The 24,300-nt window shown below is 45.2% G+C and overlaps 1 protein-coding gene across 1 annotated transcript in view; it reads left to right on the plus strand.

Annotated features, from left to right (window-relative positions):
- The window catches only part of LOC126101360 (aminopeptidase N), a 360,940-nt gene that overhangs the window by 150,803 nt on the left and 185,837 nt on the right, over positions 1–24,300 (plus strand). Inside the window, exon 6 of the mRNA XM_049912028.1 lies at positions 5,466–5,765. Within this exon, the coding sequence (XP_049767985.1) occupies positions 5,466–5,765 (300 nt within the window). The remainder of the gene's footprint in view (positions 1–5,465; positions 5,766–24,300) is intronic.

A 24,300-nucleotide genomic window follows, 5' to 3' on the forward strand; every position in this document is an offset into this window, starting at 1 on the left:
AATGTTCTGCTTGTGTGTGTTTATTTTGTGTTGTTCGATATATGGTTAAGATTGTTTCAAAAATGTTCAAATGTGTGTGAAATCTTATGGGACTTGAATGCTAAGGTCATCAGTCCCTAAGCTTACACACTACTTAACCTAAATTATACTAAGGACAAACACACACACGCCCATGCTCGAGGGAGGACTCGAACCTCCGCCGGGATCAGCCGCACAGTCCATGACTGCAGCGCCCTTAGACCGCTCGGCTAATCCCTCGCGGCTAAGATTGTTTAATAGTGTTTTGTTTCTGTTTGGACATTGATAACATTTTTCCCCGGTGTGGTAAGCTTTTGGATGTTATTTTCTTCGATTGTTAAAAACTTTTGCTGATGATTATTGTGTGTTAGGATTTGGAGATCTGTTTCTATGCCACTGAGGTTGTGGTTGTTTCTGATGAGGCCGTCTGTAAATGTGGAATGTGTGCTGTCACTTTTCAGTGCTCTCAGATCTACTGAGTATCTTACCCTGAAATTTCTATACGTCTGTCCGATGTTAACTGAATCTCAGTCTTCGCAGGATAGGCAGTACGAGTATACACCCGGGCTGTTGAATTTATGTTTGGTTGTGTTTGGTATTTTTAATCTTTTCTGCAGAATATTTTTGGCTTATATGCCGCATTTATACCTTTTGTCCTCATAACATTACCTATGAAAATGAAGTCCATGCTTCTTGACAGAGCGTAAGGGAATGATGCGGGAGACCCGCACCGCCGTACTAGGCAAGGTCTTGCCGTTGCCTTCCTCCGACCGTAATGGGGATAATTGATGATAATGGAGATGACACAACAACACCCAGTCTTCTCGGGGCAGGTGAAAAATCCCTGACCCCGCCGGGAATCGAATCTGGGACCCCGTGCTCGGGAAGCGAGAACGCTACCGCGAGACCACGAGCTGCGGACGACGTTACCTATGCTGTGTGTTATTTTCTTGCCAAATATCAGTGTGTGCCAATTCTTTATGTTGTTTGTCACCAATTCTTTCTTTTTGTTTGTCACTTTATCATCTCCTGTGCCTTGTGTGTTCCCTGTTGTGTAATTGTTACTGGCGTGTTGTGTTGAGGTATTTTAGCTTGTATTCTGAGTCAGTTGTGTTTCTGTTTTATGGTTTAGTTTGTCAACATTGTTTATTTTGTAACAATTTTCTGTGGCAATCTGTCTGATTACGTTTAGTTCTTCCGATTCTTCTTTTTTTTATCAGTTCCAAGGGTGAAACATACTTTTGTGTTTCCAATATTGAGTGATAAAACAATAATTTATGTACTTGCAAAACGGGGGACCCATCCTTCATTCTTCATAATCTATTGAAATTTAACAATCGAGAAAATCTTTTGATACGGTATTTAATAGTTCATGCGTAACATTATTATTCTGCTACACACAAATAATTAGTAAATGAAGTAAGATTAAATAGTATCATCAAAAACCAGATAAAAATTAAAAATTTTTTGTAAAATGGTTCAAATGGCTGTGAGCACTATGCGACTTAACTCCTGAGGTCATCAGTCGCCTAGAACTTAGAACTAACGCAGTTGTTAGACACTGGACTCGCATTCGGAAGGACGACGGTTCAATCCCGCGTCCGGCCATCCTGATTTAGGTTTTCCGTGATTTCCCTAAATCACTCCAGGCAAATGCCAGGATGGTTCCTCTGAAAGGGCACGGCCGACTTCCTTCCCCATCCTTCCCTAATCCGATGAGACCGATGACGACGCTGTCTGGTCTCCTTCCCCAAACCAACCAACCAACTTAGAACTAAGTAAACCTAACTAACCTAAGGACATCACACACATCCATACCCGTGGCAGGATTCGAACCTGAGACCGTAGCGGTCGCTCGGTTCCAGACTGTAGCGCCTAGAACCGCACGGACACTCCGGCCGGCAATTTTTTGTAGTGAAAGCTGCTGGTAACAGCACAAATATGCATTTTCAAGACAGGAAAAATTATAGAAAACAGTTCATTTGCAAATATTACGTGTCCCATGGTAGTAGACTTTCTGTTTCAAAGAACTGGGTGATACTGACGAAATAGAGCTTAACTGTCCACAAGTTATGGAAATGATTTTTAAAATATAAATAATTTTACTCACCATAAAACTTTGTAACTGGAGAATCAACAATATCATCAATATAGCTCTAATATACACTGATGTGACAAAAGTCATGGGGTAGCGATATGCTCATATACAGGTGGCTGTGGTATCACGTACACAAGGCACACACGGAGCTGTCATTTTGCACACAGGTGATTCACATGAAAAGGTTGCCATGTGATTTTGACCGCACGATGGTAATCAATAGACTTCGAACGCGAAGTAGTAGTTGGAGATTGACGCATGTGACATTCCATTTCGGAAATCGACCATTAGGGAATTCAGTATTCTGAGATCCACTGTGTCAAAAGTGTGCCGAGAACACCAAATTTCAGGCTTTATCTCTCACTGTGGACAACGCAGTGGTCGACGGCCTTCACTTAACGACAGAGAACAGCGGGGTTTGCGTAGAGTTGTAAGTGCTAACACACAAGCAACACTGCGTGAAGTAACCGCAGAAATCAATGTGGTGCGTACGACGAAAGTATCCGTTGGAACAGTGCGGCGAAATTTGGAGTTAACGGCTATGGCAGCAGATGACTGACCGAATGCCTTTACTAACAGCAGGACGTCGCTTGCAGCGTCTCTCACGGGTTCGTGATTACTTCGGTAGGACACTAGACGACTGGAAAACCGTGGCCTGGTCAGTTGAGTCCCGATTTCAGTTGATACGAGCTAAGACAGTGTTCGAAAGAGGCGCAAACCCCACGGAGCCATTGAATCAGTTTTGTCAACAAGGTACTGTGAAAGCTCTTGGTGGCTCCATAACAGTGTGGGCTGTGTTTACGTGGAATGGACTGGGGTCCTCTGCTCCAACTGAACCGACCATTGACTGAAATGAATATGTTCGGCTACTTCGTAACCATTTGCATCCATTCATGGATTTCGCGTTCCCAAACAACGATTCTATGTCACCGGGGCAGAGTTGTTCGCGATTGGTTTGAAGAATATTCTGGTCAATTCGCGCGAATGATTTTGCACCCAGATCGCCCGACATGAATCCAATCGAGCTTTTATGAGACATAATCGAGAGGCCACTTCGTGGTAAAACATCCTGCACAGGCAACACTTTTGTAGTTTTGAGACGCCTATAGAGGCAGCATGGCTCAGCATTTCTGCAGGGGACTTCCAACGACTTGTTGAGGTCCTACACGATATTACACTACTGGCCAATAAAATTGCCACATCAAGAAGAAATGCAGATGATAAACCGGTATTCATTGGACACATATATTATACTAGAACTGACTTGTGATTACATTATCACGCAATTTGGATGCATAGATCCTGCGAAAGCAGTACCCAGAACAACCACCTCTGGCCGTAATAACGGCCTTAATACGCCTGGGCATTGAGTCAAACAGAGCTTGGATGGCGTGTACAGGTACAGCTGCCCATGCAGCTTCAACACGATACCACAGTTCATCCAGAGTGGTGACTGGCGTATTGTGACGAGCCAGTTGCTCGGCCACCATTGACCAGACGTTTTCAGTTGGTGGGATATCTGGAGAAGGTGCTCGCCAGGGCAACAGTCGAACATTTTCTGTATCCAGAAAGGAACGTACAGGACCTGCAACATGCGGTCGTGCATTATCCTGCTGAAATGTAGGGTTTCGCAGGGATCGAATGAAGGGTAGAGCCACGGGTCGTAACACATCTGAAATGTAACGTCCAACTGTTGAAAGTGCCGTCAATGCGAACAAGAGGTGACCGAGACGTGTAACCGATGGCACCCCATACCATCACGCCGGGTTATACGCCAGTATCGCGATGACGAATACACGCTTCCAATGTGCGTTCACCGCGATGTCGCCAAACACGGATGCCACCATCATGATGCTGTAAACAGAACCTGGATTCATCCGAAAAAATGATGTTTTGCCATTCGTGCACCCAGGTTCGTCGTTGAGTACACCATCGCAGGTGCTCCTGTCTGTGATTGAGCGTCAAGGGTAACGGCAGCCATGGTCTCCGAGCTGATAGTCCATGCTGCTGCGAACGTCGTCGAACTGTTCGTGCAGATGGTTGTTGTATTGCAAACGTCCCCATCTGTTGACTCAGGGATCGAGACGTGGCTGCACGATCCGTTACAGCCATGCGGATAAGATGCCTGTCATCTCGACTGCTAGTGATAGGAGGCCGTTGGGATCCAGCACGGCGTTCCATATTACCCTCCTGAACCCACCGACTCCATATTCTGCTAACAGTCATTGGATCTCGACCAAGGGAGCAGCAATGTCGCGATACGATGAACGGCAATCGCGATAGGCTACAATCCGACCTTTATCAAAGTCGGAAACTCGATGGTACGCATTTCTCCTCCTTACACGAGGCATCACAACTTTTCACCAGGCAACGCCGGTCACCTGCTGTTTGTGTATGAGAAATCGGTTGGAAACTTTCCTCATCTCAGCACTTTGTAGGTGTCGCCATCGGCGCCAACCTTGTGTGAATGCTCTGAAAAGCTAATCATTTGCATATCACAGCATCTTCTTCGGGTCGGTTAAATTTCGCGTCTCGCGTCTGTAACAGGTCATCTTCGTGGTGTATCAATTGTAATGGCTAGTAGTGTAGAAGATACCCCATAACTTTTGCCAGAAAAAATGTTCAAATGTGTGTGATTCTTAAGGCACCAAAGTGCTAAGGTCAATGGTACCTAGACTTACACATTACTTAACTAACTTACGCTAAGGACAACACACACACACCCATGCCCGAGAGCCATGCACAGTAATATACTGGTAATCATTACTGTTACTGGAGTTTGTGAACATGGTAGCGTTTGATTAAGATGTTAATGGTGCAACACATTTTATTAGTATCAGTGCAGTAAGCAAAGCAAAACTTTGCCTTCCGACTGTAATGGGCCAATCTGGACTGACCGATGGCCGTGTCTCTGGCAATGGCGTCACTGGATGTATTACGGGTGGGTGTGGGGTCAATACACCGCTTTTCCAAATGTTGTCAGCATTCTTGACCTTGGAGCCGCTACTTGTCACTCAAAAAAGGTCCTCAGTCGGAAACAATAATCTGAGTACACCCCATTCCAGACCTCCAAAAAAGCAAAAATCTCAGGTGGTATGGAGAATCGAACCCGGCTCCTCTGCATACCAGCCATGCATGTGGACCACTGAGCTGCGGAGCGCACAGTGCAATAAGGGTTGTTTCATTGACTGGACAGTTATCAACTATCCTTTGTTTTTTATCCCTCCAGAAATTTGATTGTGACCATGGGGCAATAACCGCCCCCAAATCGGGAAGCACTGGTCTAGAGCCGCTTTCCTCCACAGCAGAGGCCTCCACTGGCGCTGACGGCGACACTTGTCGGTTGCAGGGCGGAGCTGGCGGGCCACGAGTGGGACCGGTTCGAGACGTCGGTGCCGATGTCGACGTACCTGGTGGCGTTCGTGGTGTCGGAGCTGGGCCGCGAGGCGGACGCGCAGTCGCGGTTCGCGGTGTGGGCGCGGCCCGACGCGCTGCGCCAGGCGCGCTACAGCCTGCAGCTGGGGCCCAAGCTGCTCAGCTTCTACGAGTCCTACTTCGACATCTCCTACCCGCTGCCCAAGGTCGATATGGTCGCGCTGCCAGACTTCGCCGCCGGCGCCATGGAGAACTGGGGGCTCATCACCTACAGGTAATATCTACATACACAGCAGTACACCGCAAGCCACATGGTGGTGTGTGGCGGGGGGCAGGGGGGGGGGCGGTTCTTGTCATAATACTAACTCATCCCCTCGTTCCCTGATCCACTAGCGAATGGCGAGTGGGAATAATGATTGTCGCTAGGCCTCTGTATTAGCTCAAAATTATCGCATTTTCTCGTCGTGGTCATTTCGCGAGATGCATGTAGCAGGAAGTAATATGTTGTCCGACTCTTCCGGAAAGTACTCTGTCGAAATTTCGATAGTAAACCTCTCCGTGATGCACAGCGCTTCTCTTGCAGCGCCATCCACTGAGTTATGGGACATTCCGCTGCAGTAATAATAGTGTTTATAAGGCTTTATGCCTGGTCGTCAGTACAGGCGAAATGGTGTTTATCGAAAGTGGGCAGTGAGGAGTACAGCTGCTAGTCAGCTTTGGAAATCTGCCCGTTGGTTGGACGCACAGATGGGATAGGCGTTAGCAAACGAATGACACATGGGAAATGGGCACTCAAGTGTGTGTCTGAGAGAACGGGCGACTCAAGACTATCAGCAAGCTGAGCAGTATAGATCGAAAAGTCCAAGTGAGAAAAGGAGGGCTTTGAATGTTCAAACAGACGAGATTGAGCTGGCTGAAGATATCGACTAGGGGAGACCTCTCGGACAGGGGAGTGGAAATCCCAAAGGGGATGGTGGGCACTGAAGTCACCGAGCAGCAAAAAGGGCGGAGGAAGTTGAGCAATAAGCTGCAAAATGTCCGCCTTGGTGACAGCAGAAGACGAGGGTGAGTAGACGTTGCAAAGAGGGAAGGTGAAACTGGGAAGGGAAAAATGGACAGCAAAAGCTTGAAGCTGGGTGTTCAAGAAAGTGGTGTGACTACAGGCGTCGTCTCGAATGAGCAACATGACTGCCCCTGAGCCGGAGTCTCCGCCTGAGGAAGGAGGTCAAAACAGACAGAGGTGTGGGAGGTGAAGCGATAGTGAGGATGTAATTTTGTTTCCTGGTGGCATCGAACAATGGGACAGCATTATCGCATGACGATCTGTAATCCAACCCTGTTGGATCAGATGCCGCTAATATTCCGTCGAAGAATAACCAAATCCGATGACATACAGGAGAGGGATCAAATAAGGGGGCAGTCGTGTCGTGCTCCTTCCTGCAGTGGGCTCCGCTCATGGGGGGCTCACACACCTTAGGTGATTCTCCACACTTCAGGTCACACCTTCTTGACTCGAGACACAGGGACCAATCGGCATAGAGGAAGGTACCGGCTCAGGCAATCACCCCTCCCTGGGTCTAGCGTTTACCAGGGGATATGTACGAGCCCTACTTGTCGGCCCCGGGCTGGTAATTACGCGTTCTGTCACCTTTGCGCTTCAAACGCGTGGGGCGGCCTTCAGGAACGCACAGGGGGGGAGAAGGAGAAAAGGAAAAAGAGAGGCCTCGAACGCCAAAGCAGAGGAAGGGCAAGAAAAGGAAGAAAAGGGAAAGAAAGACGAGTGGACAGGAAGAATCCATTCACAGTTTTACCAAGAACTTCGGTGTCCCAGAGAAGACGTACAACTCGGTCCCCAAGGAACAGGAGAAGAATAGCAGGAGGATAGGCACGCAGCACGGAAATGGAAGCAGCGCTGCAAAGTCTGGGGCGCCGTGGAAGCCAAGCACGAAATCACCAAAGAGTGGTGAGCCCGCTGGGAGGGCTGCTCTGTAAAGTGAGATAGATGGTGATAGATGGTGAACACGCACAAGTGTTTCGGAGCACACCGTTCATCGTAAGTTGTTGAACAAGGAGCTGCACAGCAAATCACCCTACCCCTTCACACGACATCGTCAATTACGATTGCAGTGGGCACGGGGCCATCGGGATTCGACCGTCAATCAAGGATAACGTGTCAGTTCTTTGGATGAATCACATTTTTGCTACACTAGGTCGATGGCCGTCTTCACAAACGCCGTCACCGAGGTGAACGGCGGCTCGAAACATGCAGAGCGCCACGGACGCAGGCTGGTGGGAGCAATATTATGCTTTGGGAGGCATTCTCCTGCGCTTAGATGTTCAAATGTGTGTGAAATCTTATGGGACTTAATGCTAAGGTCATCAGTCCCTAAGCTTACACACTACTGAACCTAAATTATCCTAAGGACAAACACACACACACCCATATCCGATGGAGGACTCGAACCTCCGCCGGGACCAGCCGCACAGTCCATGACTGCAGCGCCTGAGACCGCTAGGCTAATCCCGCGTCCTGCGCTTACATGGGATCTGTAATAGTAATCGAAGACATGTTGACACTTACGAACAACTGCATCCCTTTATGCTTGATGTTTTTCCCGACGGCGATGTCATCTTTCTGCAGTATAATTGCCCACGTTTCGGAGCCAGACCCGTGCTGCAGTGGTGTGAGGAGCATTACACTGAACTCACGTTGATGTCACTGTGGCCAAGTTCGCCTGATGTAAGTACTATGAACCCATATGGGTCGCTATCGGGTTCCATCATCGCGTACACAAATCAGTGGCCCATTATCTACGCGAATTACATAACCGGTGCCTAGACATGTAATGCCACATACCTCCACAAACTTACCAACAAATTGTCGGATCCCTCATACGCGGAATCACTGATGTAATTCGTTCCAAAGACGGACCGACAAGCTATTAAGTAGGTACTCATAATGGTTTGGCTGATCAGCGTTCAGTGGAAACTGTGGTGGCTGTATCAGACTTCCTTGGGGAACTCCGCAAATTATAGTTACATCCGATGTCTGATGTTAGGCTTTCCCGGTGAATCAAGTTTTCGTACTCTTGTCGGCCAAGCCGCCGGATGCAGATGTTTTCGTAACATGATATTTCGACAGCGCTTCAGTCATGTCGTGCTCCTTCCTGCAGTGGGCTCTTCTCATGGGGGGCTCACACACCTTAGGTGATTCTCCACACTTCAGGTCACACCTTCTTGACTCGAGACACAGGGACCAATCGGCATAGAGGAAGTTACCGGCTCAGGCAATCACCCCTCCCTGGGTCTAGCGTTTACCAGGGGATATGTACGAGCCCTACTTGTCGACCTACAGAAACGACTGTACCCGACTAGACATCCGACAACACTACAAACACCTTTACATCTGTCTGTTTTGTCCAGTTAAGAATGATTGTTGAGCTCTAGGGCATGGAAGTCTTGAATCCAGTCTCAAATCTGGTCCGATACTCGGTAAAATAGTAATTTTTTTTCAGTAATCGGCAATGCAGGACGGTGTCAAATATTACGCATTAGACCTTGCTCAGCTAGTTGCAGCTACATTTCGTCCTGCCAGCCTTTTGCTAGTCTTTCAACGCATAATGCCAAAAATGTAGTGGTAATCTTTACTCTTCCGTTCGCAACAATTGAATATCTATTTTAACATATTTTCTTCAACCATTTCAAATCAGTTTTTTTTTTCAATTCCTTCCTAGTATCTATATTTCTTTCATTATCTTTTGTATCCTGCTATGATTCTGGGGAATTTCATTTTATTGGCCTTTACTCTTATTTTATCTTTTTTAGAATTCCCTGCCTCAATCTGTGAAAACTGAACACTTATAGGGTTGTTTTGTTGTCCGTCTGTATGTATGTATATATGTATGTATGTATGTCCGACTGTTAAGAACCCCTTTTCTCTGGAACAGTTTGGTATATGAAGTTCAACTTTATGTCACATGTTAAGGTCTATAGTCACTTGGAGGTGTTGGCTGTCTATCTGTCTGCCTGCCTTTTAAGACCCCTTTTCCACTGGAACAGTGTGGCGTACCTAATTCAAATTTATGTCACACACTAAAGTGTATGGTCTCCTGGAGGTGTAAAAAATTTAAACTTCCACGTCGATCTAAAGATTCTGTCAGTTATGCCACATATTTTGATACTCGCAAACTCACTCATCAGAACCTATAAGCTACTTCTCTTGTTCACCCAGATTTAAGAAATTCGGCAAGAAGCAGACTTCACAATACAAGTAAAGTAAATATTCTCAATCTTATTAAAATGTAATGATATCATAAAAAAGCATATTTTGCCATTTGAACTTACATTGCATTCATCATCGGTCAAAAGGACACTAGACGAACATTACTGCGTGCAAATTTAAAATATAAGTTGTAGTCTTGTTTTAGTAAGCAAATAAAAAATATTTTATTATATCTTATCTCTCTACACATTTAAACTGAAGTCCCTTGCTTGCTCTTTTTTGTATATCCGGGCTAGTCTGAGGAACTACTGTAGAGACTTCGATACGGCCTTGGAATTGCCAGGACCAATATATTTCCAGTATCAGTATCGGTAACAGATTGAAATTTTCGATTCACAGAGTGGACGAGCTACATATATACTTAACTAGCTTTGTACTGAACCCTCAGTGCGCGAGCCCTACTCGCGCTTGGTCAGTTTTATTTTCATTACCCATGATTCACTCCCATATAACAGTGTTGGGAGGGGTATAGCTTCATTCTACTTTACTTTCAGGACATCTTCTAATGGTACCATTTAGGTAACTGAACTTCTCAGTTTTGCCTTTTTTATCTCGGTCTCCTCTGCGTGTCAGCATGATTCCTAAAAATTTAAATCTACTTTCTCTATGATCCGTCGTTGCTGGATTTTCCCACAGAAACCCATGTTAATGTGTTATGTAGAGTGTCTCTCCTGAGAGTCATCAGGACCACTTGCTCTGGTGTTTCTGCAGATATTTGCATTTTCCTTCTTCCACTGTGTAGATAATCAGCCCAAATAAATACTGCTCATCACGTCTTTCATGCAAAGCACAGTGTCAAAGGAAAGCGTCGCTCCGTTTCCCGTTACAAGAAAATTATTTTTAAAGCGGAATTTCACGTTCCCATTCGATGGAGCGGCCCCAAATTTGCTTAGTGTTATTTTAGTTTTACCAATATGTATCAACAGGGACAGTAAAACATGAAGAATAATCAGTACTTAAGCAGCTACTTAGAAGCGCTGCGCCCTTTTACTATCTCTGCTCAAACAAATCGATAATGAGAATATCGCATTAGAGTAATTTGAGATCGCCGTACCAATGGGCACGTAAAGTTCCGCTTTAAAATTTCATTTCTTTCTTTTTTTGTAATGGGAAATAAATTGACACTTTGCATCGACTCTGGGCGTCGTATGAAAGACGTGATGAGCAGTATTTGCTTGCAGGTGACTCCAGCTGCACATGGGCCATACGCAGAAACAATTGCTACACGGAAGTGTAGCAATTGTCATCTGACTAAAAAAAATACTTTTATTGAAAGACAATAATTACACTGAAGTCACGCGATTTATGATGGCCCCCTAGACTTTTCACCAAGGCAGGACATCGTTTAATAGAGTGTGTGATAAAGCGTTTCCATGATGGCCACAAGTTGGTAAGAAGTTAATATGGTAGAGCGGTGCATTCCTCCACCAGTGCGCTTGACAACTGCTCGATGGTTCCTGTGGACGTGGTGCAATATGTCTCCCCAAGGCATTTCATATGTACTCGTTCCAAAAGCTTGTCGATGCGTTCGCACATTGTCATCCATAAAAATTAAGTCAGGGCCGAATACACCCCTGAAAATATGCACATGTGGAATCACCAAAACGATCATGTTCGACAATGTTCCTGAGTCCTTTGCGTGAACACTTCTCGCCGTATGAGTGTGTGTCCAGCATTGTCGAACATGATCGTTTTGGTGGTCCAGGTAGTACGGTGCGGAGCAGCATAGCGTAGAATGGGCGTGCTGACCAGCTGTTCTTTGAACACAGTACATTCACAGGTCAGTGCTACTGTGGTAGTGCTTCTCCAGATGCGTCTTTTCAGGGATGCATTCGGACGGACTTCATTTTTAAAGATGAGACCGTGCGACCGCATCGAAGAGCACGGCTGTAGAAGTTCTTGGAACGAGAGGATATTCGGCGAACGTATTGGCCCACCCGTTCCATTCGACTGAAATGCCCTCGAGCGTGGGATGCATAGGGGAGACGTACTCCATCACGTCCACGTGCTCCAACGACCATGCAGCAACTGTTAACCACGCTCGTGGAGGGATTCAACGCACTACCACATGAACTCGTTACCAACCTTTTGGCCAGCATGGGATGACGTTGCGGAGCGTGAGTTGACGTCTGTGATGATCACACATCCTGTGTAGTTGTAGAATTTTGGAACACGTATTGTGTTCGAGTATAATGACTTTGCTGGAGACTAGAAATCTACTCTGTAGGAATCAGCATGGGTTTCGAAAAAGACGGTCATGTGAAACCCAGCTCGCGCTATTCGTCCACGAGACTCAGAGGGCCATAGACACGGGTTCACAGGTAGATGCCGTGTTTCTTGACTTCCGCAAGGCGTTCGATACAGTTCCCCACAGTCGTTTATTGAACAAAGTAAGAGCATATGGACTATCAGACCAATTGTGTGATTGGATTGAGGAGTTCCTAGATAACAGGACGCAGCATGTTATTCTCAATGGAGAGAAGTCTTCCGAAGTAAGAGTAATTTCAGGTGTGCCGCAGGGGAGTGTCATAGGACCGTTGCTATTCACAATATACATAAATGACCTGGTGGATGACATCGGAAGTTCACTGAGGCTTTTTGCAGATGATGCTGTGGTGTATCGAGAGGTTGTAACAATGGAAAATTGTACTGAAATGCAGGAGGATCTGCAGCGAATTGACGCATGGTGCAGGGAATGGCAACTGAATCTCAATGTAGACAAGTGTAATGTGCTGCGGATACACAGAAAGATAGATCCTTTATCATTTAGCTACAAAATAGCAGGTCAGCAACTGGAAGCAGTTAATACCATAAATTATCTGGGAGTACGCATTAGGAGTGATTTAAAATGGAATGATCATATAATGTTGATTGTCGGTAAAGCAGATGCCAGACTGAGATTCATTGGAAGAATCCTAAGGCAATGCAATCCGAAAACAAAGGAAGTAGGTTACAGTACGCTTGTTCGCCCACTGCTTGAATACTGCTCAGCAGTGTGGGATCCGTACCGGATAGGGTTGATACAAGACATAGAGAAGATCCAACGGAGAGCAGCGCGCTTCGTTACAGGATCATTTAGTAATCGCGAAAGCGTTACGGAGATGATAGATAAACTCCAGTGGAAGACTCTGCAGGAGAGACGCTCAATAGCTCGGTACGGGCTTTTGTCAAAGTTTCGAGAACATACCTTCACCGAAGAGTCAAGCAGTATATTGCTCCCTCCTACGTATATCTCGCGAAGAGACCATGAGGATAAAATCAGAGAGATTAGAGCCCACACAGAGGCATACCGACAATCCTTCTTTCCACGAACAATACGAGACTGGAATAGAAGGGAGAACCGATAGAGGTACTGAAGGTACCCTCCGCCACACACCGTCAGGTGGCTTGCGGAGTATGGATGTAGATATAGATGTAGATGTTAAGAACCACGCTCTGCCTTTTGTAGTGTTCAGGGACCCCATCGTACACTTCAGTGTAATTACTATCTTTGAGTAAAAGTGTCGTTTCTCTTCGCGTTATAGCGTATTTCTTTCACTTACCTTCTTTATCATACTGTAGCAATTCTTTCTTTGTAAGGTCCAAACTTCATCGAGCTATGTTACATGGCAGTGACACATAAGGCGAAGTTACATTCAACTTTAATTTTTGCACACCAAATTCATGGCTGGCTCTGAGCACTACGGGACTTAACATCTATGGTCATCAGTCCCTAGAACTTAGAACTACTTAAACCTAACTAACCTAAGGGCATCACACAACACCCAGTCATCACGAGGCAGAGAAAATCCCTGACCCCGACGGGAATCGAACCCGGGAACCCGGGCGCGGGAAGCGAGAACGCTACCGCACGACCACGAGCGGCGGACCCCAAATTCATGTATAGAGGAGTTTATGTATTTACAGGTCGCGTTTGACAACGGACTTGATCCTGTAGCGTCACATGTAGAGCGCCATCTTGTGAAACGAGGAAGTGTGCCAGCCCCGGAACGAATACGCGCTGCTAATTAACGACTGTTGGGCTGGTCCATCAGCCAGCCTGAGTATGGTGTTAAGTGGGCTTCCACACTCATTTAAACAAATGCTGCACTGGTCCCAAGTCTCCGCGTCAGAAAATATGATACGCAAGTAGTTACAATGGCACACACGACCCGCCACGCTTAGATTCACTGAAGACTGGCATTAGGCCACAAAGGCGAGTAAAAGAAATTTCTGAAATTACGAAACGCTACGGACCCCATGTAACGCTAGGAAAGAAAAAGAGGTCTAGTCAGCAGAGTATTGAACACGCAGTCGACTGTAGCCTTGTAACATGGACCACCACGGAATTAGGCTGAAGTAATTTAGCGAAACCACGGGAAAGCTAAGTCAAGATTACTGTAAGGGAATTAAAGCCTCTATCCTCCAGAATACTAGACTGCTAAAAACAGTGCAATCTCATTCTTATTATTCCTAGTGTTCCATAGTACTTTATTTATATACTGGGTGTTTACAAATTTGTATCCACAAACGTATGGGTATTTTCCTGACAATAAAACGTTACAAAAAGTGCATATGAACAAGAGCCGGATAATCCTTCGTGACGGTATTACACGTGATAGCTTTAACAATGCACATTCACTGATATTACTCTAAGAGACCTCCTCCAGTTTCTATGCATGTCCTGACCTGCAGTCCATGGTTTGCTGTAACCCATGGAAAATTCCTGGACTGCATCATATTTGGTCAAAATTATTTTGGATGCGCTACCTCATAACATCTTCATTGGGTACAACAGTTGAATACACGAAGGATTTTAATCGTTCTGAGAGGTGAAAATCCACTGGATTCAAATCTGGTGATCTGACGAAACAGTGCATCTCCTTCGACCAGTCCATCGAATCGGAAACGCGGCATTGAGATTCCAGCAAACTGTTGAAGTAAAATGAGTTGTTATATTTTATAATCCAAACTATCACGTTGGCTACACGAACGTTTCATTTCTCTGTATTTTGTGATACTGTTTTTACTTTTATGCTAAATGATTACTGTTATTGTGCTTCCCACATGGCTCGTGATCATTTGGTGTGTTTAAGAGCGGCTATTTGTATATTACTACTTGTGCTTGGTAATGGAATGCTGGAAACTGTGATCCAGCATGTGACAACGACGCAGAGTGGAGTTCAACATCCCACAATGCTTGAATAGTACAAACTGCCGAAATTTCAATGGCAATAAATACAGGGTGAGCACAAAGTCGTGCCCTGATTATAAAAATTTATAGCAGAATAACCGTTTGACATAACAAGTTACATTTGATGCCGTTACATATGATAGTGTTACTACTTGTAGTGACCAATAGATGGCGCTAGTGCTCCACAACACCGACGCGGTCTGTTAGGTCACGTTAGTTGCTGGCGAAATGGCGCCGAAGCAGGAGAAAGCGCAATGTGTGCTTTGGTTTCACAAAACGAAATCGCCCATCAGTGTTCAGCGAAAATTTCGGACTTCTTATGGACGCAGCTCTCCTGACGTTAGATCAGTAAAGCGATGGAATGCAAAGTTTAACGAAAGCGTTGAAGATCGTCCTCGAAGTGTCAGGCCTCGTGTGAGTGATGCAATCGTTTCAACGGAGTCCGCCTAAATCAACTCGTCAAGCATCACGTGAACTTCAAATACCGCAAGCAAGTGTGGTGAAGATTCTTCATGAAAGGCTTCGGTTGCATGCTTACAAAGTGCAAATCGTGCAGGCCTTGCAACCGAATGATTTGCTGACACGTGCTGAATTTGCAACTGAGGTTCTCAACAGGACTGATGGCGCGAACTTAAATCGCGTATGCTTTACCGATGAACCCAACTTTCACGTCAGTGGAATGGTAAATAAGCATAATGTCCGTATATGGGGTTCAGAGTCTCCATATGCTACTGTACAGTTACAGCGAGACAGCGAAAAAGTGAATGTTTGGTGCGACCTCATGTATAACAAGGTTATTGGACCGTTTTTCTCCGCGGAATAATCCATTACCGCTAACATCTACTTAGACGTTTTTCAAAAGTTCATTGCCCCACAGTTAGAAGAATATCAACCACGGACACTTTTCTAGTACGATGGAGCACCCCTCCACTGGGCTTTGATAGTGCGTGATTTAAATGGTTCAAATGGCTCTGAGCACTATGGGACTTAACATCTATGGTCATCAGTCCCCTAGAACTTAGAACTACTTATACCTAACTAACCTAAGGACAGCACACAACACCCAGCCATCACGAGGCAGAGAAAATCCCTGACCCCGCCGGGAATCGAACCCGGGAACCCGGGCGTGGGAAGCGAGAACGCTACCGCACGACCACGAGATGCGGGCAGTGCGTGATTTGCTGGATGGCCGGCCGCTGTGGCCGATCGGTTATAGGCGCTTGAGTCTGGCACCGCGCGACCGCTACGATCGCAGGTTCGAATCCTGCCTTGGGCATGGACCTGTGTGATGTCCTTAGGTTAGTTAGGTTTAAGTAGTTCTACGTTCTAGCGGACTGATGACCTCTTATGTTAAGACCCATAGTACTCAGAGCCATTTGAACCATTTTTTTCCTGGATGAAACATTTCCGGATCGGTGGATTGGAAGGAACGGTCGAACACCCTGGCCACCCCACTCTCCAGACATTACGCCCCTTGACTTTTTTTCCTTGGGCTATATAAAAGACAGGGTCTTCGTCACACCAGTTACTGAAGTCGACGAACTGAAGGCTAGGATACAAGCTGCTGTGGGTACTGTGACATAACACTTGTTACGAAACATCTGGCAGGAACTGGAATACCGCCTCTACATTCTTCGAGCTACCAAAGGCTTACTAACGTAAGTGGTCTTAAAAAAACTAGTAACACTAACGTACGTAACGGCATCAAATCTAAATTATTATGTCAAACGGTTATTCTGTAATAAATTTTTATAATCTGGGCAAGACTTTGTGCTCACCCTGTAGTTTTCACAGTCATTACGTTAAGTCCTTATAACCTGACTTCAAATGTATGTAACACTTGCTGCATATAACAACACAACAAGGCATGGTAGCCCCGCTAGGTGACACAGTCACCTGTATAGTTGTTTCCTGCCATATATTTCTCAGAGACTTTCACGAAAGGTTTCAACCTCATCACTGACGTCCGTTACATCACTGTACTCATAATTTCAAGAGCTTTGTAAAGCCCTTCAAAAAGAGTACCGCTTCATTTAAAATGAATATATGTTACAAAAACTAATAGCATTAACCATTAAACACTTACGCACCCTCTCTTCGTAGAATTATCTACCAGAAATCTAGTTTTGGTATTGTGAGGCATTCAGGGTACAAAAGAGGTGTTGCGTTTTATGTGACACACACAGAAGAATCCACAAGATGTCAGACGTTGGGTGGCAGGTGGTACTTCGTACCAATATTAAGAGATTTTCCGTCCCGTTAAATTCGCGCACATAACAAGGGATAGATTAGAGCATTTTTGATTTGCAACAGATCTATATCTGCATATATACTCTGCAAGGCACCGTACGGGGCGTGGCTGAGGGTACGCTGTGCCAATATTTGTCATTTCATTTCCTGTTCCACTCGCAAATAGAGCGATGGAAAGACGACTGTCTATATACCTCCGAACGAGCCATAATTGTTCTTATCTTCATGGTCCTTATGTTGACGGCACTAGAATCTTACTGGAGTCAGCTTCAAATGCCGCTTCTCTAATGTTTTAAAAAGAGTTCCATGTAAAGGAAGTCACCTTCCCTCCACGAGTGACCATTTGAGTTCCCGAAACACTCCGTAAAACATGTGCGTTGTTCGGACCTACTGATAACACATCTAGCCGTCTCCCTCTGAACTGCCTCGATGTCTTCCTTTAATCCTATCTGGTGCGGATCCCAACCACTCGAGCAGTACTCAAGAATGGGTCGCAGTAGTGTGTTATGTGCGGTGATGAACCACACTTTCCAAAAATTCTCACAACGTACCAAACCGACCATTAGCCTTCCCTACTACAATCCTTGCTGTTCGTTCCATTTCACATCGCTTTGTAACGTTGAGCCAAAATATTTAATAGATGTGACGGTGTCAAGCAGTACACTATTAATGCTGTATTCGAACATCACGGGTTCGTTTTTCCTACTCAGCTGCAATAACTTACATTTTTCTACATTTACAGCTAACTGCCATTCGTCACATCAACTAGAAATTTTGTCTAAGTCATCGTGTGTCCTCCTACAGTCACTTATAGTCACTCAACAACGACACTTTCCAATACACCACAGCATCATGAGCAGACAACCATAGATTGCTGCTCACCTTGTCCGCCAGGCCATTTATATACAGAATGTTCAGTTTAACTGAAGACATTGATGTATCTAGAAAAGTACATACTGGATCAAAAAAATTTGTTCGTCTCAGAGGAGGACATTTAATGATGCCAAACTTGACCCCCCCCCCCCGCCCCACCAAACCCCATGTTTGTGGCCGAGGGGGGGGGGGAGGCAGATTTGAAATCTTATATGGGAATCCATAAGGTTTGTCTGAAACATTTTTTTCGTTACGCAACAGATGGCGCTGTAACTGGAAAAACCTGAATGAGTAGAAAATTGTATGTTTCAAAATGCTATCCAATGTCACTTGAATTAATCCCTCACATCCAAGGTGCGATGGTAGGACAGGTAATTATTTCATAATTTTTGATGGGACTGTACGGCCTGTTATCATAAGCCGTAGTTCGCTACACGGGCACAGTGGACCGTTGAGCAGTCTCCTATACGTTTTGTCGGAGGAATACAACGGTGAGAATGGGGTTTCACATTCAGAGTTATGAAACAATTGCCTGTACTGTCCTCACAGCTTGGATTTGGGGGGTTAATTCATGTGTCTTGGGATAGTATTTTGAAAAATGCAATTTTCTATCCATTTTGAATTTTCCGATTACAGCGTCATCTGTCGCGAAACGAAAAAAAATGTTTCAGACAAAACTTATATATTTTTGGCGGTAGAATCCGAATCCGCAATCAAAAGTGGAGATTCCCATTTAAGGTTTCAAAGTTGCCGCCCACTCTCCCACTTGCTCCTACACACAGGGTGGGGTGAGCGGTCAAGCTTGGTTCAAAAATGGTTCAAATTGCTCTGAGCACTATAAGACTGAACTACTTTGGTCATCAGCCCCTAGAACTTAGAACTACTTAAACCTAACTAACCTAAGGACATCATACACATCCATACCCGAAGCAGGATTCGAACCTGCGACCGTAACGGTCGCGCGGTTCCAGACTGTAGCGCCTAGAACCGCTCGGCCACTCCGGCCAGCGGTCAAGTTTGGTATCATTGGATGTCCCCTTCCGTTAAGAACAAGTTTTAACTACACTAATGGCCATAAAAATTGCTACACCAAGAATAAATGCAGATGATAGACGGGTATTCATTGGACAAATATATTATACTAGAACTGACTTGTGATTACATTATCACGCAGTTTGGGTGCATAGATCCTAAGAAATCAGTACCCAGAACAACCACCTTTGGCCGTAATAACGGCCTTGATACGCCTGGGCATTGAGTCAAACAGAGCTTGGATGGCGTGTACAGGTACAGCTGCCCATGTAGCTTCAACACGATACCACAGTTCATCAAGAGTAGAGACTGGCGTATTGTGACGAGCCAGTTGCTCGTCCACCATTCACCAGACATTTTCAATTGGTGAGAATTCTGGAGAATGTGCTCGCCAGAACAGCAGTCGAACATTTTCTGTATCCAGAAAGACCCGTACCGGACCTGCAACATGCGGTCGTGCATCATCCTGCTGAAACGTAGAGTTTCGCAGGGATCGAATGAAGGGTAGAGCCACGGGTCGTAACACATCTGAAATGTAACGTCCACTGTTCGAAGTGCAGTCAATACGAACAAGAGGTGAGCGAGACGTGTAAGCAATGGCACCCCATACCATCACGCCGGGTGATACGCCAGTATGGTGAAGAAGAATACACGCTTACAATGTGCGTTCAACGCGATGTCGCCAAACACGGATGCGGCCATCATGATGCTGTGAACAGAACCTGGATTCATCCGAAAAAATGACGTTTTGCCATTCGTGCACCCAGGTTCGTCTTTGAGTACACCATCGCAGGCGCTACTGTCTGTGATGCAGCGTCAAGGGTAACCGCAGCCATGGTCTCCGAGCTGATAGTGCATGCTGCTGCAAACGTCATCGAACTGTTCGTGCAGATGGTTGTTATCTTGCAAACGTCCCCATCTGTTGATTCAGGGATCGAGACGTGGCTGCACGATCCGTTACAGCCATGCGGATAAGATGCCTGTCATCTCGACTGCCAGTGATACGAGGCCGTTGGGATCCAGCAGGGCGTTCCCTATTACCCTCTTGAACCCACCGCGATTCCATATTCTGATAACAGTCACAGGATCTCGACCAACGCGAGCAACAATGTCGCGATACGATAAACCGCAGTCGCTGTAGGCTACAGTCCGACCTTTATCAAAGTCGGAAACGTGATGGTACGCATTTCTCCTCCTTACATGAGGCATCACAACAACGTTTCACAAGGCAACGCTCGTCAACTGCTGTTTGTGTACGAGAAATCGGTTGGAAACTTTCTTCATGTGAGCACGGCGCCAACCTTGTGTGAATGCTCTGAATAGCTAATCATTTGCATATCACAGCATCTTCTTCCTGTCGGTTAAATTTCGCGAATGTAGGACTCATCTTCGTGGTGTAGTAATTTTAATGGCCAGTAGTGTATAAATTGTTTGAATCCTATGTGCAGTTTTCGATATATTTCAATGTCTTCAGATAGACTGAACACCCTGTGAATAGAAAACTATCTCCCACACTTTATTCCCGTGATGCCTGTGCTAGATGCAGGCGCAGCACACCTTGTGTTGCTGGCTGCCTGCCACAAGCCCCCTTGGCGGCCCACCACAGCAGGGACCACGTTATCCGCCCGGGGTCCGCTGTACCGGTGATAGAGTTGTGGGCTTCCCGCAAACTTCTGACCGCGCTTGAGTGGTACCTCCCTCCTTCCCCTCCCCTCAGAGCCCACACACAAACACACGCACGCACACACAGACACACACACACACACACACACACACACACAGTAGACGCACTCCCGCCTCTGCATTGTCTGCCAGAACCGCAGGACATGTCCCGACTACCCCTTGCGGTCACCGCATTTCCATGCGACAAGGCTACATTAATGCTGCGGCCCTTGTTTCGTGACGTTTCTAACGTAGGTCGTGTATATGTTTTTGGTAGCGAGTAGTCATCGAAGAAAGACAATTTGGCAACGATGGTATCTTACTTATGACAATATGACATTACGTAATTATGTGTTACTTTTTTCTTTCTCTGTAAGAATGACACATTCAGTACAGAGGTCATCATTACCCCGAACTGCTGCCGAAGAGTATCTTTGCACTGTTCACAGGATAGCTAAAACAGTGCTGCCTAATAACAAGATGTTTAACAAATTTACTCGAAATTAATTTCTATTCGTTGGCGAGTCAATATTTCTTTCTGAAAGTACAAATTATCTTCAACAGCATACGTGATTATTTGAGGTCTAGCAGGCTGTCTCCAGAATTTTCAGTCTGTACGCTAATTAGCCTCGTTGCGACGTTTATTTATGCAATACATTGCGATTAATGCACGGTCTATGTTCTTTCAAAATTTCTACTAGCTGGAAATTAAATATTTCATACCAATTCTACACTTCGTCCAAACAGCAAGCAATCTTCCGACTTGAAATTAAAACTTTTACGTCTTATTCCCACGTAAGTCAATAGTTCTTATACTTGGAATTATCACACATTACTTCAAAACATGTGATTGCTGGTTTTCTCGGCGTATTCCAGTGATGAACTGTTCTCAGGTGATCAATCGAGTGGTGACGTCGTCTTGTCCCCAAGTTTCGATGAGTTTCGTGCCCATCATCCTCAAGCGAGGTGTCGGGATGCTGTGCTGCGACAAGACGACACCACCACTCGGCTGATCACCCGAGAAGAGATCATTACTTCAAAACATATTTTTCCATACAAATAATCATTTCAGTAGTAGAGCTACACTTGTCACTTAAAATTACTCCCCTCTCATACCAGCAAAAATTACACCCTATCAGTATCGTTATCTGTCACAGATAAACGTTATTCATTCTCGCTGATGGGTTTTTCACAAACGCCGACCCAACCTTAATTATTTTGCAGTTACCAAACGAGATGTCTCAGAAGATAGGTACTGGACTCGTATTCGGGAGAACGGCAAATGGCATAATGATTGCTTTGAAAGGGCACAGTCCGTTTCCTTCCCCACCGTTTACAGATATCAAAGCTCAAGCTCTAACCACTTTTTTTCCTTAATAAGTATTCAACAAATGGCATTAGAGGTACATTAGATATTTTTGTGTTATCAGCTCATATTGTTTCTTAAATTTAATCATAAGCGTGACATATAAACGAAATTTTTAATACTATCAAAACACAATTTTTTCAGAGCCTTTCTTAAGGAAACCGGCAATTACTTTATAAAGATGAATGTCTTCATGAAATAAAATACAGAATGGCCCACGAAAAATAGTACAATTTCATTTGGTTGTTGCGAGGTTTATCGTATAGTTACATCAATATAACTTACCTATAATTGTTCTACGCGCTTTGCGGTTACCGAAAAGCGAAACAAAAGTTTCTTTCTTAATCACACATATGGCTTTTATCATTGACGATGCATTGCTTAAGATTTTCGCTTAAGCTTCGTAATACATTCTGAATCATTTCTTGAGGAATGGACTCTGACTCTTGCCGGTTTGCGGTTTTCAGCTCATCAGTATTATGGAGCCGGAGTAAATAAAAAAAAAAGTTGTTCTTGAGAGGATCCAAGAGGATCCAAAAGAAGAAAAACAAGGACTGAAAGATCAGATCACCTCACAGGCCACGCTTCGTGTCCGAAAAATATCGGTCGTTTTGTTTATTGACAAGCCCATTCAGATATAAGTAAACCTCTTGAGATATCACAAGATCGGCTTCATTGCAGAAGTGCATGAACCCTCTAAAATCTCTACATCTACATGATTACTATGCAATTCACATTTAAGTGCTTGGCAGAGGGTTCATCGAACCACAATCATACTATCTCCCTACCATTCCACTCCCGAACAGCGCGTGGGAAAAACGAACACCTAAACCTTTCTGTTCGAGCTCTGGTTTCTCTTATTTTATTTTGATGATCATTCCTACCTATGTAGGTTGGGCTCAACAAAATATTTTCGCATTCGGAAGAGAAAGTGGTGACTGAAATTTCGTAAATAGATCTCGCCGCGACGAAAAACGTCTTTGCTTTAATGACTTCCATCCCAATTCGCGTATCATATCTGCCACACTCTCTCCCCTGTTACGCGATAATACAAAACGAGCTGCCCTTTTTTGCACCCTTTGGATGTCCTCGGTCAATCCCACCTGGTAAGGATCCCAAACCGCGCAGCAATATTCTAACAGAGGACGAACTAGTGTAAGCCGTCTCTTTAGTGGACTTGTTGCATCTTCTAAGTGTCCTGTCAATGAAACGCAACCTTTGGCTCGCCTTCCCCACAATATTATCTATGTGGTCTTTCCAACAGAAGGTGTTCGTAATTTTAACACCCAGGTACTTAGTTGAATTGACAGCCTTGAGAATTGTACTATTTATCGAGTAATCGAATTCCAACGGATTTCTTTTGGATCTCATGTGGATCACCTCACACTTATCGTTATTTAGCGTCAACTGCCACCTGCCACATCATACAGCAATCTTTTCTAAATCACTTTGTAACTGATACTGGTCTTCGGATGACCTCACTAGACGGTAAATTACAGCATCATCTGCGAACAACCTAAGAGAACTGCTCAGATTGTCACCCAGGTCATTTATATAGATCAGGAACAGCAGAGGTCCCAGGACGCTTCCCTGGGGAACACCTGGTATCACTTCAGTTTTATTCGATGATTTGCCGTCTATTACTAAGAACTGCGACCTTTCTGACAGGAAATCACGAATCCAGTCGCACAACTGAGACGATACGCCATAGACCAGCAGCTTGATTACTCCAATGGTTTTCGGTATGCAACAGGAAAATAAACTGCAGATGGAAATCCATGTCCGAAACCGTCATCCACCAAAGCAACAGAGCATGGTATTCATAGGAGAAAAGGCTTGTCTACGCAGCAGCCAGCTCCATCTTCTCCAATGGCGATCGTGGCAACCAGTCGTGACCACTGAATAACAAACACCATTGCGTGACGAATCATTTACGATTCGTCAGCACACAAGTACCGTCTGCTGCTGAAGGGGTGGCAGGCACCGGCGCCTGTAACTTCGACAACACTCAGTGGCATCACTGGATGCTTCTTCTGGACACGAGTTCCTATCCTCGTCGTCTACTTCAAGACATCCTCTACAAACCCTCGAAGTTTGTACTTACATTTGTTGTGGTTGGCAGGAGAGCCAACACCGTGTTACTAGAGGAGGCCGAAAGGCACGAGTTATAG

Source organism: Schistocerca cancellata, chromosome 9, assembly GCF_023864275.1.
Source record: "Schistocerca cancellata isolate TAMUIC-IGC-003103 chromosome 9, iqSchCanc2.1, whole genome shotgun sequence".
In the NCBI taxonomy this organism is placed as follows: domain Eukaryota; kingdom Metazoa; phylum Arthropoda; class Insecta; order Orthoptera; family Acrididae; genus Schistocerca; species Schistocerca cancellata.